At 41.4% G+C, this 19544-nt stretch overlaps 1 protein-coding gene and 1 long non-coding RNA gene across 4 annotated transcripts; both read right to left on the reverse strand.

Moving 5' to 3' along the window:
- Positions 1 to 2451: 2451 nt before the first annotated feature.
- On the reverse strand, positions 2452 to 10791 carry LOC119739422 (lathosterol oxidase-like). Of its 3 annotated transcripts, none has more exons than XM_038214369.1 (4): positions 10090 to 10791; positions 4869 to 5111; positions 4058 to 4190; positions 2452 to 3711 (listed from the first exon to the last, which is right to left on the reverse strand). In XM_038214369.1, the coding sequence occupies exons 2-4, from the start codon at positions 5079 to 5081 to the stop codon at positions 3209 to 3211; spliced, it is 849 nt and encodes a 282-aa protein (XP_038070297.1). In that variant the 5' UTR covers positions 5082 to 5111; positions 10090 to 10791; the 3' UTR covers positions 2452 to 3208. The 3 variants fall into 3 exon arrangements, with proteins under 3 accessions (XP_038070297.1, XP_038070299.1, XP_038070298.1); XM_038214371.1 differs by lacking the exon at positions 10090 to 10791 and adding an exon at positions 8441 to 8483; XM_038214370.1 differs by lacking the exon at positions 10090 to 10791 and adding an exon at positions 5481 to 5587.
- Positions 10792 to 15183: 4392 nt separating this feature from the next.
- Positions 15184 to 17088, reverse strand: LOC119739423. The gene is made up of 2 exons (XR_005272571.1): positions 16127 to 17088; positions 15184 to 15622 (listed from the first exon to the last, which is right to left on the reverse strand). It is a non-coding gene; the product is annotated as an uncharacterized LOC119739423 (long non-coding RNA).
- Positions 17089 to 19544: the final 2456 nt, after the last annotated feature.

Consider the following 19544-nt stretch of genomic DNA (forward strand, 5'->3'; position numbering starts at 1 on the left):
ATTATGATAAGTGTAACTTCCTCCCAGTGTGATACTGACGCTACCCGCAGTACAGAACAAAATCCAAGATGGTCGCGGAAGAGTTAACTGCGCACGCGCAATACGTGACGTCAGATATTAATTGACGGGTTTCCAAAGAAAGACGAAGGGGTCCGGGTACGGGGGGCCGGGGGGGGGGGGGGGGTACACATCGTTCGCGCGCGACCTGTAGAGTTCTTTCTGTGCATAATGCATGGGATCGGGACTACGTACTCGCCTCGGAACTTGAAAGTTTCCTGATAAATCAACATTTTGCTTTGTTCTTTAATTGTGCACATTTTTGGTAGTGTGCATGTCACTGTCACATCAAAATAAAAATTATATTGAAATGTAGATTTGTGGGCTTAGTGAATACTCACACAAAATGAAGAGTCACTGGTCCGCATATTACGTATCCCTGCGCATAATTATATAAGCCTACATTACATTTAACATGCAATTTTTTTAAACTTCATAGTTAATGCAAATTCATGTATGACACAAAATAATGGATAGGCCTACCCCAAACTAAAACAAACAAAAAATGGAGGAAACAAAAAACCCAAAACCAATTTTGCAGAAATAAATTACTCGCGATGCCCATCCCATTTCCTGGCCTCTCGTGTTTCTAAAATAAATCGCCAACTTAACGAGTTTATGGGAAAACAGCAATTTTTAAGAGACGAGAGATTTTCTTAAGCGCTTCCGATGATGACGTAAACTCGGTTAAAATTAACGCGACGGTAAACAGTGAGTCATGTGAATGACCCAGATTCCGAACCCTGGGCCGGGTTGCACACCTGAACTTTTGACTTCGTAATATCATGAAAAAGATCATTACTAAAAATGACTTATTTAAAATGACTTTTTTTTTGGGGGGGGGGGACTATTTTGACGTTGGTGGCGCCATTTACACCCCTACATGTATTATGCTACTTGAAAATAGGCAACATACATGTACATATCACCACGGTCAAATCGTGGGACTTAAAAAAAAATTGACCCCCTCCTAACATGCAAATTTCATGCGTCACCGCAATAAAAAAAAAGGAAGAAAAAAGAAAGAAAAAAAGAAAGAAAAAGAGGCGCGAAGTCATAGTGGTGTAAATTTAATGGGTTGGGGTGGGGGCAAAATGTCCCTGCCCCCCTCTAAAACTAATAAATCGAGAATTTGTTGAGAAATACAAGAATTTTTTGGGAAAAAAAAAAATGTTTTGCCCCCCTCTAGAAAAAAATCCTGGCGACGCCCATGCGAGCCGGCGTCGGAGCTATGGGCCTTTATTTGGTTGGGGGATGCGATTTTGTCGGACTTATGATGCGTCGGACCTATGAGGCGTCGGACTTATGAGCGGACCCCGTCATATTGATGTAAATTAATTTTGTCATTTTAATGGGTTTTTTACAATTGTATTTTTTCTGTAATTTGGCCATTGGCCACGAGTGTAAAAAAAACCACTATCTATCTATCTATCTATCTATCTATATCAGAATTTCGAGGTCAAGACACAGTCTTATTTTGCATAATTAATAGCCGAATCTGTTCATAAGACCTTTGCTTTAATTGCAAGGAGATATTCCATGGACTAGGCCCCCTAAGGGTGTATAAAAATAATACTAAAATTGGAGGAATCAGGAATGTTGGGACTGCAATCGAGATTAATCAGTGATCGTTTCTGAATTCCTGATGAAATCAAAGGGGAAAGTGAACTTAGAGTATAAACAATGAATCCCACGTGCCCCAGATTGTGAAGGGGGTTATAGAGGGAGGAGCCAAGAGGGGCGGATCCGTATGTGTTGAGAGGTTGACTGGCGCAGTTCAACGGGGAGGGCGTATCAGGTATTTGAGGTTTATATTCTCCCGAACCAACCACCACCACCCAAAAAACTAGATATACAGAAACTGGTCCCAATAGATAATACATCACTGCTTGGCAGGTTGTAGGTTGAGATAAAATTGGGAGAGAAATTTTCCCGAACCACGCCCCTCATTATTTTCTCATGCAACGTGTAAATTTGCGTGGAGAGGTTGGGGCCTATATTCATGTGCACAGGTAGACGATGCAATAGCGTATCCAGCTTTCTATGCCGGCGGGGGGGGGAGGGGCAAAATTAAGACTTAATTGTTTCGACGTCGGAACAGTCTTAAACTTTTCTTTAAAAACCTCCATGCCACCGGGAAGGGGCGAGTTGCCCTCCCAACCGACGAGCCCCCCCCCCCCCCCCTCAACTAGTGGAGGGATTCTTGGCAAAAGTTAAGTTTTCCTAAGTAACTTGAAGACGATAAAATCAATGCTGTACCGGTATATATATCGCCATGTTGGAACCAATGATGTTATATATAAAACTGGGTTTACAACGAAGGGGCACAACTGCGGCTGATATCAGCTAGGAAAGGGAATAAAACAACAGTTTAAATGCAAACAAGTTTAGACAAACGACAACAAAGGTCAATTCTTTTAACCGCACTACAGCTTATTATTTGCATTCATTACCAAATTTAATTGATTGTAAATCAATTAAAAACACGATTATGGACCTCAACGTAATTAAACGATTTGACAGTGTTAATCAAAATATCTTTAAACCGCACTGAAAAAAAAATATCCCCTCTATCAGTTCTGTCAGCCTCTAATACTAAAACGTATCCTTCATTTCATGATTTTGATTAAATAAGAAAGGCAATCAGTACACAATTTTAAAGTGAACATAATACCCGATTCAAAATACCTTGTCTTTTTTATATGTACAATTTTCTATTGTATAGAAAAAAAATTACCAATAAATATAAACGCCTTGCTATCAGGGGCGAATCCAAAGCAATTGAAGTCAGCTTTGCTCCATCTCGATTTAATAACCATTCTTCACTTTACTTTTTTAAGGTGGTGTATTGCAGTTTCCCTTCTCGTTTTCGTCAATCTTGGTTTCGCCCCTGTAAGCCAACCCAGCAAAACCATCCCGTAATGATGGCCGTACTATGGTAGACGTTTTGAAGCAACAGAGTTCACATTAAACTTCAAAGCGAGAGTCAAATGCTAGTAATGAAGCACTTATAGTGATCAAATTCACACTTTCTTCTTCTCTAAAGTCAATGCTTAGTATCAAAGTCAATATATAGGACATGTGTGGCCATTCACATTTTCTCTTAGTTAAAAGTTCGATGCTAGTAGTACCACACATCTGATTGGTTGAATTAGTCCACGTGGTTTTTCCCATTTCTCTCTTTGTCCATGATCTCTTCCACCAGTGTTTTTCCCTCGAACGCTGAGGGCGTTTTGAAGGACCCTCCGATCCGATCCCACAGCGTGAAGTACTGCCCGTAGTTGTAGTTGTAGTAAAGATGGTGGTCGGTGTGGTGCGCCGAGCCGTTGATGAAGGGTCGAAGGAACGCTGGCACCCGGTAGTCACCGTCGTGGATGCTGATGGTCCAGACGTTGACCAGCACGAAGAGCACCAAGTAGGCGTATTTGTTGAGCGGGAAGAGGAAGGGATACAGATGGTAAGGCAGGCTCTGCAAGAATCCATCGATGGGGTGGAAGGCGTGGCTTGCGAAGGGGGTGGGGACTTTCCAGATGTGATGCATCTTATGGACGTGTTTGTAGACAAGACGATTATGCATCCAGCGATGGATCCAGTAGATGGCACAATCGGTGAAGAAGATGAAACCAAGGATGTCTCGGGTGATCAACAACCAACCTGATCGGAAAAGACAGCAAGTAAATTAACAGTAAAATAAAACTGCAACATTGCAAACATTTCTTACGAAAGACAGCATGTGAAAAAAAAAATTAATCCGAGCCTCGATATCAGCAAAAGGAAGCTTGGTAAAGTCTCGCTTGGTAAGCCACAGATACTCTCTAAGTCCTTCATGCAAAAAAAAAATGGGAGAATGGAACCGAAAACGAAACTCTGACTTGTTTCTTTCAAAGTTGCTTCTCTATATAATCTTAGAAACTTCGTAATACAAAAGCTCTGATGTTCATCAACATCATTTCAAACAAGCACACAACTATCTTCATACCACAGCTATGGCATAACTTACCGAGTTCCCCACTTGGTATTCCGTCGAATAGCTTGCTGTAGCCTCGAACCTCTACGAAGAACATGCCGACCGTCATTACGGCAATGACAGGCAGGATCTTCACCGAGGTCTCTATTTCCCGCCTTATTTGGTTCTGTGGTCACAAAAGAAGAAGACAAAAATTCAAAGTTTATAATTCCGTATGGATGACAATATGTGATACTTTGGACATGGAATTTGTGAGTTTTTGCTTGATGTTTACACAGGACAGACGAATTGCTGTTGAAGAAGAAGGCGGATTTTTGCCAAGATCAAAATGTGGTGGATGTCATCGTGCATGGTGGATATCGTCTCACCAACGGTTAAAGTACCCCCATCTGGGTCTAGTGGTTCGAAATTCCAGTTCTGGTTGAAGATTAATCTTCTAAACAGATTAGCCCAGGTAAACTGGTATGATGTGTGGCAGATGAGTGGTGCGCGTATAGCGTACGCGTTTTTAGTTTTCTGTGTTTGTCTTGTTCGTCCGTCTACTTTCCCTTTTAACAAGGGCTCTTTTTTTTTTAGTGTTTCCATCTCGTTTGTCTTCGTATATGTTTTTTTTTAAATGCGGAGTTCCTCGTTTTCTTTCCATGCAGTTTTTAAAAAAAAAATTCTCAACAGAATCGAGGAATTGAGATGTCTGGCTGCCTAAGTATGAGCACGGTACAGCCTGCAACTCTCACAGTATTTAATGTATTTTTTGTAGTCTTTGATTTCATTTTGGTATCTTGGAAGTTGATTCGTTGTGATAAAAGTTTGCTGGTTTTGGGTGCAACAATTTTGTAACACCTACCTTCAAAAACAGCGGATGTTTCTCTAACCGACGATCAAAGAGCAAGAAGTAGTTGAAGCTCGCCGAGGCCAGATACAAGCCGACTCCCGAGAGACACGTCAACACGTACAAGCTGCAGACCTGCCGGATCCACAAGTCGTTGGACCAGCTCTGTGGGTACACGTGGAACTTGTCGAAGAAGTAGTCATCGGCGACATTCAGAACGATATCCATGATGATTGCTGAAAACGGAAGACCTCAGATCTGCAAAGATTCAACATGGAACAGAAAACATCTTGAATTATGTAATCAGAGAATCTAAGATCACACTTATTAGAGAACTGTTCGATAATTTTATGGAACCGTGAGAGATAAAGGGAAACATGACTCCCAGCTGACCCTGATTATGATGAGAAGGGTGCAAAATGAGTCGAAATAACTTGATTTCCAGTCAGAAATATTGACTGGAAAATTTACGGTGAATAGAAATCTAGTCGAGAGTTAAACAGACTTTTTCGTTTTCCGCGCAGTTACCAGCTTTCCAATCGGTTCTCAAAAGGTATATCAGAAAGAATTTTAGATTTTAAGAGTTGCATGATGTTTCTGAAACAACAACTTCCCACATGTTCTTACTTGGAACAATACAGCTGCCGCGTTGAAAAATGAACGAACTCCAAGCGATTTCCAACAGGGTAATTCCAAGGTTGCCGTGCCTTTTAATACAATGACTTCTCCGAATTGAGACAAATTTACCCCGACTCGCACCTTTTAATATCCATGCAAAATGGACATTGAACTGCGGCAAGCCGGCCTTTAATGCGATTGGCTGTTCCCCGCGGGCAAGCTAGCCAATCACAGGCCGCAGAAAGTGAGGCGATAAGTCTGGATACACCCACAAATAATCGCCCGATTATCTCGAGCAGGCAGCCGAAAATATCAGACGAAAATATCACTATCTGGCTAGGTTCGCAAGTTCAACAACTGCCTATTAATATAATTCATCCACGCGGATGCTCTTCATATTTGTCTGGGTGGCAAAACTTCGCAAACAGTTAATGATTAAACGGTGTTTGTCGGATTGCCTCATAGCGGGTATTTTGCAATATTAAGCAGACACGTACATTATACATTACATTATACATTTTTTTTCTCTCATAGGATTGTTCCAAAGCGGACAAACCTACACGACATCCGGATTGATCATTTACGTATCAAAATATGGATACGCAATTACGCATACGTCAATACCATGCATGTAGTGCATGTAGTGCAACCTCGTTCCCAGAGTCTAGTCCTCTTCATCCTTGGTCTCAACAGAAGGCCATGGAGTAGCTTGCTAATGAAGCATAGGATTCGTCTCGTGTAGTTTGGTGAAATTAAAGGGCCATGCTATGTAATTTACCCTTTTGTTAAATTTTCGCCATTTTCAAGGGGTATTTTGAAGCCTTTTAGGAATTTATGCAAATGCAATTTCCATATTCATGAGCAAAAGTGTGATGTCGTTTCAGGCAGAAACCTCAATGTTGCGCTAGTTTCAGCACCAAAAGTTGCCAGACTTTTTGGACATATCGCTGTCGTAAATCTTCTTTTCTTTCGTGATGTTGTGATTGTTGTCAGTACCTGGCAGTAAGCCAGTGAGCAAACTTTTCTCATAAATGTTTTCAATGAATACATTTTTGGGTTCACAATTTGAACAGAAAACACCTAAACAGAACAGTGTCTTCCTGAAATGACATCACAGCAACAGCGCCCTCGGTTGTTCGGAAAAGCAAGGACATTCTTTTAATGCTTAAAGAAGTGCGATTTTCAATCAAATTAACCAAAAAGGGATGTCAAATAGTGTTCTTACTTTTAGGAGGAGTAAAAAGTTGCACATAATTATGTTCGACTGGCAGTTATGCAATGGCACCAGACCATTTTGCACCTCTAATTATAATACCTAAGACCAACCTCGTCCCCAGGGTGTCGAACAGTACGCGCCCATCACTACCTGCTCTCTCACCCTGGTATTGGATCATTTGGATGTGCAAGATTTTTGAACATGCAAATGAGGAATAGTGTGGTGCATTGGATATGCTTTACATTAGCGTTTGTTTTTGATTGCGGTGTCTGGGGTAAAAACAGAGTCAATTCGTCGCAGCGCGAGCACGGCGTGAGTTACGAAAACACGATTTTTAAAATTTAAACTGTTACGATCTTATCGAGACAACATGCAGTATCACATTTCATATTAATATGAACAAACTGGAAGGAAATTAGTATTTTCGAGAAGGCGTGGACGAATGATCGCGAAAACACGTACTGCACGTTGTGAATAATAACACCAAGTACACGATAAAAATCCATTACTAGCCAATTGCGGTATCGAATCAGGATACAGGAAGAAAGTTTCCTATCCAGGGTTTACTATTGGAAACGAGGTTGGAAATAAAGTAAGCACTGGGGACGAGGTTGACCTAAGACTACTATGCAAAATGATGCAACACCATGGGCGAGAGAGCAGTGTACTTCTCGAAGCCATGGAGACGAGGTTGCACGCAGTGATCTCATAGATCGTTTGCACTGCAGCCATCTTAGAGGTGTATACTTTTGTCCAACAGGAATACGATTCAGTAGACCTCCTGTGCATTCTTTGCGAATGAATCAACGTATCGAAACACACCTCCAAGATGGCCGCTGAATGCAGTCCATCTATTCATGAGTTGCGTAAGTATTGTGGATATTATTAATCCAGTAGCTCCTGACAAACAAATAAGGGTTAATGATAGCATAGGGAGTCGGGTTGGCGCAACGGTACTTTCCTTGCCTTCCACCGCCGTGACCCGGGTTCGAATCCCGCCTGGGCCAACATTTGGATTTGGGTTTCCATACCTCGATTCCTTGGGTTTTTCCCAGAATATTCGTCTGGGGTTGGGTTTTCTCCCCACCTCTAAAACTGTAATTTCCTCTCATTGTCTCCTGTCTACATGTTTCTAAGCTTCAGGCTTGCGGTGCAAGCCTATTACCGGTAAGCAAAAGCATTTGCTTATAGTAACACCAAAATAGAACCAGTCAAAAGCAAATACATGTCAAAGTCACATTTCAACATGGATTGTACATGACCTTTCGGAGTTTTTTTTGTTTTTTTTGGCAGCGCTAAGCTAGTTCATTGTGCTTAGCACATAAATCAACAGGAGCTAGTCCTTCCTAAAACACCATCAACAATCAAATGGGCTACACGAAACCAGCAAGAAACAATCCTTTCGTAAGGTTAGAATTAGGCTTTAAAGAAGGATATTTCAAGGGAATTTTCCAGATAGAATCAATTATGCCTAAGGCTTTTGACAGAAAGAACGTGCAAGAATGTAAGAAAACCGAATTCCGTGTTCTGACGAGACAACGGCCCCAAACAAGCACAGGTTCGCCAGAGGGGTACGTTTCGAAAAGTACACACACACCTCTCTTAAAGGTCTAAAATTCGTCATAGGTTGGAGTTGAATAAACCTGTTAACTTTGCAAGTCCCCTGTGAAGATTTTTTTTTAGCATCAAAATACTTACGAGCCCTAGAAAATCTTCCTAAAACTTTATCAGTTCTCTAAAAATACTGCCTTACCTTCGTCTGCATGGAGCGTTGCGAAACCAAATATGGAACTGAATAAAACAGCTTTATACTCCTGACATTATCAGTGATTGTTTGCGCGAACTTTGGCCACTCTGGACTATTTTAAAATCAAGAGTTTTATTTTTATATCACACAATAAGATCTGGAGTGGTGATAAAGCCTAAAAGAATGGCTCGGTGCTGATAAATGAACTATTTCTAGACGGGCAGCCAGTATGTCAAGTTCGGGCCGACAGAGAGTTCAAAGGTATACCTGCGAAGATTGCGAAACCGCTGCGCAATCTTTGTAAGCGCATAAAAGTTCTGCTCGATACCAAAAAAACCTGAAAACAGTTTACCGGCCAAAACATATAATTTACACGTTTGTGCTTCCGATCGTTTGCTCCCAGAGGGCGAACTTACAACCTATAAAATGTCACGGACACACAATAATTAGGCCCAGGCAATGGTAGTTTTTCCTTTGTACAGTTTGATCTGTGAAACAGGTGGTGGTTAGCCTGTGAACAACATAATGGTGTTCAGTTTTGAATAAATGTTTTTTTTCTTAAGTTCAGAATATTTGCCTTATGCAACCATGTGCAACCTTGCATCTTAAAAGTTTAGGTCGAAGTAATATAAATGATGAGTAAAACAATGGGAAGGGTTTATAGACCGATTTCTTTTGGTAGTTTCAGCCGAAAAATGGAAAACAATAGTTGAGTTGAGAGATTTTTTTATCACTCGACGATTAACACATGTTGAAGCTTGATAATAACCTGTCACCATCCTACCTCCGCGCATGTGCCGGCCATGTGTCTCGCTCCTCGGAGGTTTAATAATGGGACACTAAAAAAAAAACATCGCGTCCGTGGCGTATAAAAGTTACCTTAAAAACGGATTACAAGACCGTGAAAAGGGTGACAACAATACAGAGATAAAGTAACAAGGGAAAATCAGATGACAGGCAAATCTGGGATTAGCGGGGATTAACATGGTGCTATACGGTTTCAGGAGGAATTACAGACCGGATATACAGTGTAACTTTCTGACCGCAATCCTACAGTCAATCGCAATGATTGACAATGGAGTATAGTACACCGCGAGCCTCGTATATGCACGGGTGAGAGATTTATGTCTTCGTCTTAACTTTTGAAGTCTAGTATACATCAATTCAGCCATGATTCAGCTATAGATCAAAGAACTCAAGCCAAAACGTTATAAAAGTTTTGCTCACATGCACTGCTTCTCTCTATATTTACTTTCACAATATTCATGATATTAAAACACCGTCACTACTAAACCAAGTTGTCACTGTCAGGTTGGCGTAGCGGCTCTTTCCTCTCCTTCCACCGCTGTGATGTGACCCGGGTTCGAATCCCGCCTGGGTCAATATGTGGATTTGGGTTTTCAGTTCCTACCTGATTCCGTGGGTTTTACCCAGAATATCTTCTGGGATTTCCTCCCACCTCTAAAACTGTAATTTCTTGTCATTGTCTTCTCTCTAAGTTGGTGTGAAGTTTGCCCTGGGATGCTTTACTGACTATATACAGATACAGAAACCATGGAGGATCAAATCTCATCACACAAAACAATTATAAACGTTCTCTACCTTATAAAAACTCGGCTCAAAACCATATTTAAAAAGAGTATTCTTTAACCCACCTGTTACCGTGAGATGACCTGTTCAAACATTTGGAAGATGTGACGAACCATTAAAGTTGAAACACCACCCTCTCAATATCTCTCAAGTTCCATTGTCACTTTTGTGCACGAACGCCACATTCAATGCGCGAACTCAAATGACCCCATGCAGCACTTAATAGGCAAAAACAATTGCTTCCCTATGTAGCAATGCCAGTCAATTGATCATAGAGAAAGGACACAACTTTCTCAAGGAGATTGGTCATGTGAAACTTGCCTAGAAATGTAAGGAGCCTTACGCCGTCCTCAAAAGCAAGACCGTGATGGTGGTTCTCAGGTGGTGGGAATGGTCTCAGAAATGACTCCTTGTTCAGGATCTACGAGGATCGTGAGAGAGTTGTGTCTTGTTTGCACGACACCGGAAGTACTGCGGCCTTCTTCGAAAATAAGATGAGTGTCTCGATCGGCTCAGTGTGTGTGCACGTACAGCGTGGGCTCCAGCGGTGGTGTGGTGAGCAAGCATGCCGTCATACTACGGGTAAGGTTCCTGTGTGGGTTGTTTTAAAGGTCGCCGTGTCGTGCGTGTTAGATACCGCGAGAGGTCGGCTGGATTGGAGGGAACACGGCGTCTGAAGTTGCCGACTTGTAATGCGCCCGAAGCGGATAAACTTAGGCAGAGGCAAATGACACACACCGCTAGCTGCCGTAGGGATTAGCGGGTCTCGAGTCAAGTTGTGTGTGCATAATCTCAGGGTATTTCAAAGGGACAAACACTTGGAATAGAGGATTGTGAGGAAGGGGTTGTACCAAGCAAGTCTGATATGAGGGGATGGTCTGTTAAAAGTTGACATTTCCTTCTGCTCAACTTTTCAAAGAAAGCCAACAACTCGACTCAAGTTCTGTGTACATAATATTAGGGTATTTCAAAAAGACAACAATTAGGAAGAGAGGATTGTGAGCGCGGAGTTGCCTGTAGCACTATAACAACTTACAAGTTTGATAGGGTTTGGTCTGTTTTACTTTACCAAAAAGTGGGCATTTCTTCTGCCTAACTTTTCACATATTTAGGCCAACATAGACATATTCGACACATATTCTAACTTGTTAGACCCGCACGATAAATTTAGTGCAGTTAGACCATCATGTAGAGCAAGGAACAGGGAAAGCTTATTAGACCCTTCGCTCGTACCCCCCGCCCTGCAAACAGGACGCTGGGATACTCTGATGAGCTTCACAAAATCTTGTGAAGGAAGTGGCCTATGACCTATGTATAAAGCATCTGGCTGCAGCTGTTCAAGACCGCAGTTAGTCAATGTGCGCAAATGCTATCCGAAATCTTCCCATAGCAATGACAACATTCCATACCGGATGTGATTTCTGTTTCATTGCGGACCATGTGGATACAATTTTGATGTAATCCGACCGTTCGTGATTCGAAACGGGCGAGTGACGGGGATTGTAAATTTACAACACAGATAAGTTTTACAGAATTTCCTACATTATTACGCTTTTCAATGAGAAAAAACCCATCTCTAAACTCAATAAAGAGTAATGAATCAGTCTTAATGGCCGTTTCAAACCTTGCAGAGTCAAGACCGTGATGACGCGCAGGTCACTGGTCACGCAAAATCCAACCAATCAGAGCGTAAATTCATCAGAGTATCCGAGCGTCCTGTTTGCAGGGCGGGGGTACGAGCGAAACTAGACCCATGTCGAATTGGGTTGACGGTCGTTCGCCCCACCCCACCCCAACCGAATCCACCCCTGCATGGTTATACGGGTCTTGGTTTAGAGATATGTAACGTTTTGCAAAAAGAAAAATACCGGGCACACTAACCGGCACTGCACACTCTAACAAGTGTCAGTGCACAATAAGCTCTGGCGAAAAATGCGACGTAGATGGCACATAAGGAGCACCATACTTTTGGTAAATTTTCATTTCCTCCTTCTGAATCACCCGTCCAACCACTACAAAAAGTACCACATGATACAACATTACTGCACATATCTTGCCTCCATTTACAAAATGTTCACAAACAACTTCACGAATTGTTGCAAACACCTTTTAGAGTGCATTTAGGCCTACTGACGACGGCATGGTATTTGCTCAACTTTTGGTTAAATATTTTTGGTCAATTTTACGGGGACAGACAAACAGACAGACAGACAGACAAGACCGACCGACCGCCACTTGACATGTAGAAGCTTCTGCCAGAGCTTAAAACTTAAGATTGACCCCGATCTGAGTCTATCTGCACAGTCCTTTTCCGGGTCAAACTTGACACTTTTCTGGATCAAATGATATAGAATAATAGAAAAATGCCATTTTTGACCCAGAAAAGTGTAATTTTGACCAGAAAGGTTTTTTTTTGTAACCCAGAAAAGGACTGTGCAGATATAGACTTAGATTGGGTCAATTCTGACCAAGGAGTGCATGTTATAAAAACAGGGTGAGTCAAAAAAAGCGGAACCCAAACCCCCCAAATTATATTTCATATTTAAAAACAAATATGTAGCACCCACAAAAATAATGACTGGAAAGCCAATTACATAAGGTACTTTTGCATTTAAAAAAATGACTGAAATTGGTCAATCCGTTCAGAAAATATCACCATTTAAACACAATGATCCTAAAACCCGTCTCGTCCAAATGCGTTTTCAAGAATCGTCGCACGTCGCAATTGTCTTCAAACATCACCAGCGATAAAACCTCTGTTTTAAAGTTAAACATATTCAACAGTGTCCTTTTGAAGGACAGTTGTTGAAACAAGTATTCTGTGTCATTTTCTTTGATGTTCCAAACAGTCAAAACACACAATGAATTGCTTTTTGGGGGGGGGGGGGACGAGTCAGGTTTTAGGGTCATTGTGTTTAAATGGTGATATTCTTTGAATGGATTGAGCAATTCTATTTCATCTAAAAGTAGCTTATGAAATTGGCTTTTCAGTCATTATTATTTTTAGTGCTACATATTTTTTTAAATATGAAATATACTTTATGGGGTTTGGGTTCCGCTTTTTCCACTCACCCTGTATTACTGCGAAACGAACGATACCTAACGCAACACCTTAAAATATTCAGCACGCATGATGTTATGTCTGCTCGTACTATATGTAATTATTCGTTTAGGGTGAAAATGCATGGCCTTTTAAAACCGGGTGTGGTAAATTAGATTCAGATGTACATTTTGGATGCTTGCATGCAATTTCGGCTTTCTTCAAAACCGATACTGGATCAACCCAAAGTAGGCCAACATTTGACGTAAAAAAAGAAAACATTTATATAAACAATCTAATAAATTACTGGTATAAAAAAGCGTTCCTCGACAGTTCTTGTCGCCTGATTTAGTATACCAAGCTGCATGTGAAACGAAATAAGTAGGTTTCGCTTATCATTGCGGTTGAATTTAGCACATCCTATTCACGGGTCTGTTGACAGACATCTAAAAACACAATGATGTCTTTTATGGTAAATATTGAATAATCAATAAATAGAAACTGCAGACCTTGGTAATGACCTGCTTCAGATAAGCGCTATACATAGAGTATTGATACGATGATCGAACAATTGCCTTATCTCTGCGACGAGAGCCTCTTCTTGGCTGAAAATAGCGCTGCCGATATGAACACAAATGGGGGTATTACAAAAGCTTTTCTATTTCCAAATTTCACTCATAAAACAAACTGAGGTTTTTTACTTCTGTCTCTTTAATTTTCAGAAAACCTAACCGAAACGAATCGAATCGAACGTGGACAGAACCGAAGCGAGTTTATAACTACCAGCAGGTACAGTTTATCGAATCTTCTCGCTTGTCCACTTTTCGTGTTCTTGTTTTTGAAAATTCCATCCAAATTTAGAAAAGTACATCTTGTTTTCTGCAGCTAGGTGTAACTAATCTCTAGAAAAATAAACAAAATTCAGAACGTGAGGTCCAGTGTTCATGTGAATTTTCTTAGCTGCAAAATAACTTTATGATAGTTAGCAAGAAACAACAATGTTATGGCATTGTTGAATGGTTTCGAGTACAAATCACTTATCTTTAGTATTACTATTTATAAACAAAAGTTGCAGCCGAGTTGGCAGTATCTAGGTCCCTTTATGAACTACTTTTAGCTCAAGTTGCCTCTAAGAATATCCTACTTCATATCACGCAGTCAGTGCGTGGGTTCCTTTTTATTTGATATTGTTGCTTCGATTTCATACCCAATCTTTCGTGATCGAAGGATGAAATTGTCTAACATCATGATGGAGAACAGCCAAGGATCTTTGCTGGTCTTTTCTCGCGTGCTCTTCAACAAAGCGGCTTTCCCCAACGAAAATTCCATTTGTATGTTTTATTTGGACGAAAAACCCTTCTTAAAAAAAAAATATTTTTGAGCTTCTACGACCCTCTGGAAAATTGGCTTTTATTTTTGGTTGCCGCTTTCGCGCTTCTTAAAAACGCCCCAACAGAGCCACTTGAATCGGACATAGTGTCCGGCTCCAACTAATACGAAATTTGTAAGTAATTATACATTCAATAGCCTAACGTTTTTGAATATGTGTATCCATAACTTTTCTGTCGATAAAGTGAATTGTTTTTGTATTGCTAGAAAATTTACTTTAAAAAGGAATTCGGGGGAAAATCGGCAATAACCAGCTATTTCAGTAAGTCGCGCGGAAGACTTTCATAAAGGCCACAAAACGCACACTGCTCCTTTTTTGTTTCAGTGCAGTGGTCATTTCCCACAGGATCTCCTACGCTGCCCCGCCCCTTCTGTTGGGTTGGTCACTTGTCTTTTTTTAAGAACACAATAATTTTCGCCATAGTTTCAGTGAAACTAAAATGTTATACATTCCACGTGAATACTCGAGCCCGTTTCTGGCATAACAAAATTTTATATTTAACGGTACACAAAAAAAACCATGATTTTAATTTTAAACATTGGCATTAAAGTTAAACCAAAGACGTAAGAAACTATTTGTTATTTAGTGATTTTTTAGAAGGCCTTATAAAGTTAATTTTGAATGCGAGGACAAATCTCGTAGTAGGGTAATCAGTTCTATAAGAGCATGGAGAAATATTCATCCATGCATGAAAAGGGTAAACATGACTTCACGATCAAACACTACATGTATATTCAATCTTTTCTTTTACTAAGCAAGATTTTTTTACAAGAAATTCTGACCATGTTTGAGTCTACAATCTAGCACAGTTACAAATAATCTTTCAAAATATAAAATTTTAATGCCAAAGCAGAAACACAAACCATTTTACACAGATTCGTTGCATCATCTCGCATGCACTTCAGAATTCGTTCTGCAAATGAGCCGAGTTGCAGATACAGAGTTTGATCGCTAGGTTTTTATTCTTCCAGATTGGCACAATCACATCCCAAAGGTGATACGCGTGATCAGAGACTGATCTGATTGGATTACAGGGACACACCACGTGATCGCAGATTGTGTCATTCTGTGATTGGTTGAAACTTAGTGCCCAGATCCAGGGCAGCGGAAACTCAACAAATAACAGTGCATGCAGTGAAACCTGTTCTATCCAGATCGTTGCTTAAAGCTATAGTCCATTATTTGTAATTAGTGCATTTTGTTCGTTTGAAGCAACACAAGTGTTCAAAATCTAATGAAGGATACGGAGCAACTAACCTGATGAAGTTTCAGCCAAGCTTCAGCTGTACATTCCGAGAAAAGCAGCATTCTAAGATCTCAATTTCAAATCAAAAGTTACTGAATCATGTTTTGAATTGCAGCTATACGCGGCGTCGCGCACTGATCCGACGAATTATAACAACCGCGCGGCGTGTGCGTCGTTCCAATACTTGTGCGCACTGCGCTGAATAACAAAACGAACTACTAATTTAAATTTTCCTACGGTGCTTCTTAAGAATCACTGTTGGAAATGCCTTCTTTCGTTGATTACTTCAAAATGACAGCTTCCCAGAAAGAATAATTTCACAGGGAGTTTAGTTCCCTTACTATCTTTCAACCCAGTTTGTTTTTCAACAGTAATTACGCCAGTTACTTTTCGGATAGCTGCAAATGATGGACTATAGCTTTAAACTGATGCGCACGAATATGAGGCATTCAGAAATTACTTTGGTACGCCCGACAATGACATGCGCGTCTATGAGTAGTGGATTGGAAAAGCGCACGTCTTTCCGGCCATACACAAAATAATGATGTATAGATGCACTGCAGCCACCTTTGGAGTGTGTGCTTTTGTTCCGCACGCATGCATAAGTATGAGTAAACCCCTTAAATTAAAATATGTCAACACCTCAAACATGTCTTCTGAATGCAACAGGTCTATATGAACGCAGCCTAGGCTTAATCAACAATTTTCGGCACTTGAATTGCAGATACATATTCATGTAATGCTCAAAATTCGTCAGAACCCAGGGCTAACAGGGCAAAAACGTCTTTTCATACAAAACTTTATACATGAACATTATGTCAAATGTAACATTAAAAAAATTAAATGTTAAGAAATTCCAAAAACTATAAACTGTGCAGCAAGCAAAGCAAAAACCATATCAAGCACTTTCACAAAACCAGTTGATAACTATGGAATTTGAATATCACAATTTCTGTATTCGCATCAAATTTGGAAAGCGATTCGGCTTCACTATCTCCCTGTACGCTCATTCCAAAGTTACAGTTTCATTTGATTGGACGGTTTCCAAAAATCAGAAACGTGTTCAAAATACCGTAAGACCACTTTTTAGAGAAAAGTAACTTAGATCTATACAGTAGGCTACAACTTACATTTACATGTTTACATTTACATATAATTTTTACAAAACACTCTGCCTTCCCAGTGCTGTTTCCGTGTAACGTATCCAGTTTGTATCACATTATAAAATAATGATATGGTAAAGGGTGAGTAAAAAAAAAACACCCGAAACCCAAATGTCGGAACTATTGTTTTAGTGAAGTTCTGCATGTCGCATTTTCGAAAGCCTTGCAAATCTTGCATATGAAAGCCCAATTCATAAGCTTTCTTTAAGTACAACAATCACTCAAATCACTCGTGTACTTTTAAGTTACGGAATTTCAAACACAACCACCGTTTGAAAGTTCTGTCCACGGATCACAAAAAAAAGGTGTGTGTTCTTTCAGCAAAACGAAAACAAATCACACATAGGAATGTGTGTAAATTGTTTTCGTTTTGCTGAAAGAACGCACACTTTTTTTGTGATCCGTGGACAGAACTTTAAAACGCGTAACGGTGGTTGCGTTTAAACTTCCGTAACTTGAAAAGTGCATGAGTGATTTTAATGATTCTTGTACTAAAAGAAAGCTTATGAATTGGGCTTTCATATCCTAGATTTTGAGAGTGCTACGTGCAGAACTTTACTAAAACAATGGTCCCGACATTTGGGTTTCGCTTTTTTTGACTCAAGTACCCGAGCCGTGAGAAGGCATTAGGTGTATGTGCACCAGAGAGGTAACACGTCAATGGCGAAAGCATTGTGATAGATAATCAGTCAATATGGTCCAAACCCAACCTTACTTGATGGTATATAACTCAGTGCTGAATGACTCCAAACATGTAAACGGGTGTATATTTAGAATGGACGGAAACCGAGGGGAAAAAAAAGTGCCCTTTACTCTTTCTCGTTGCTAGGCTACAGTGCACAGCGCCATCTATAGTTGGCACACAAAGTCCATAAGGCGAGCGCTGTTGGATTCACAATCTAGTGATCGAATGAACTTTTAAAAATGGACTTAAGTTATTTATACAGCTAATAAAGTACCCCATTTCTTTTTACAGACTTGGTATCTCTACCAATATGGTTGTCAGTTTTCTGGATTAATACTTTACCAAATCTAAAGTATATTATAATACAAAGGCAGCTATTTTGTTAGTGTCTAAATTTGCCCTTTCTGTATGATACCCGACACCGTCTCTCCCTCTATTTTGTTCAAGCGATTGTTACCGCTGTCATTATCAATGAGAGATTGGAGACGTTTGTTTCTAGATCTTATTGGAAGTCATCATAATGCTCCACGACTTGCACGTCTTGTTCAGTTTCCTTCTTGTCCGCGACTACCAACTCCACGTTCAGACGATCCGTTCCCTGGCCGCGCGTCCCTCTGATCACCACATCCTTGATGTCCAACTTCTGCTGGCTGATCGACGGGAAGAAATGGGACAGCTTGATGGAGAAGTTGGAGAACTCCTCTTGCCTCTCCGTGGCCTCTTTACCGGAAGAGTCGACCACGTTTAACGGGAGTAGGCGCCTCTTGACGGAGGTGGAGGTCTCCTTGCTCGCGGTGGTGTGTAAGGCACGGATCTCTCTACTAGCGGCCACTTCTCCGTTATGATCGATCTCATAGGCAAACTTGAATGCTAAACTCAGGGCGCTTGTTCCGTCCTTCGGCGGACGGGATGAGGCCTCCTTCATCTCGGCAGGGGTCAAGCACTGCATTTGGTTTCTCACCGCTGCGCGAGAGTTGTCGCGGGAGTACGCGTCTTGGCGAGATGACGATGACGTTGAGCTGGTGGCGCTGCGCTTTGTAGAGGTCGCCCTACTGTTGGTCTGCTGGTCGGGTGTGGTCTGAGAACGGTCGACCATGCTACTCGCGACGACACAGCAATCATCGTCATCGTCTTCCTCATCAGGCTCCACCTTTATGACGGGTAATCTTGTTATCTGCTTTGGCACAACGGCGGTGTCCGTGACTGGGCCAGACATTGCAACGAACTCGTGTGGAGGAGCCCCAATCTGCTGTCCATCAGGAGAGTTGGGCGGGGAGGAATAGCGCTGTCTCTTGGGATGGATCTGTTCTTCCTCAGTTTCCGAGTCAACAGTGAAAGATGTCTCGCTCTGGTACCACCTGTACGTCTCAGCCTGGCTTGCTGGCTCTTTGCGGTGATAACTAGGTCTAGTTTCTTGCTGCCGTGACCCTGACGGTGTTTGGATATGGATTGGCATCTCCGCATGGCTGGTACTTGGAGCATTCTGAGAACCATCAATAGAAAAGGATTGACACTCCAGCGAATTATTGACCTGTTGAACCTCAATCACCTTCGTGATCACCTTCTTGTCCGAGGGATTAAGAGGGGTGAAAGGGGGTGGATCCAGTAACTTCGAGATGGCGACCAGTTTCTGACGATCGGACTGAGTATCATTAAGAGACAAGGCGCCCCGAATCCCGGACTTGGGGCCGGTGGCCTGACTTGAGCTGACTGCACGGCCTAGACCCCACCACCTGGTCCGCTGCCTGGAGATGTCCTCGTCGATTCCCACCCGGAACAACACCGATACCACCGCCGATTTGATGGACTGCGTGGTGAAATGCTCCTTCCACAACCCAGCGCTCTTCATCATATCAGACAGGTAGTGACTGAGATGGTTGATACCAATCGGTCGGTTGGAGAACTGGATTGGATTCGGGGAATCTACGGTCGCGCTGATAGGTCGTCTGAAGAACTCTCCACTGGGTGGTATGTGGGCCATGTAAGTGGCCATAAT

The sequence above is a fragment of the Patiria miniata genome, unplaced genomic scaffold, assembly GCF_015706575.1.
Source record: "Patiria miniata isolate m_02_andy unplaced genomic scaffold, ASM1570657v1 HiC_scaffold_30, whole genome shotgun sequence".
NCBI lineage: Eukaryota > Metazoa > Echinodermata > Asteroidea > Valvatida > Asterinidae > Patiria > Patiria miniata.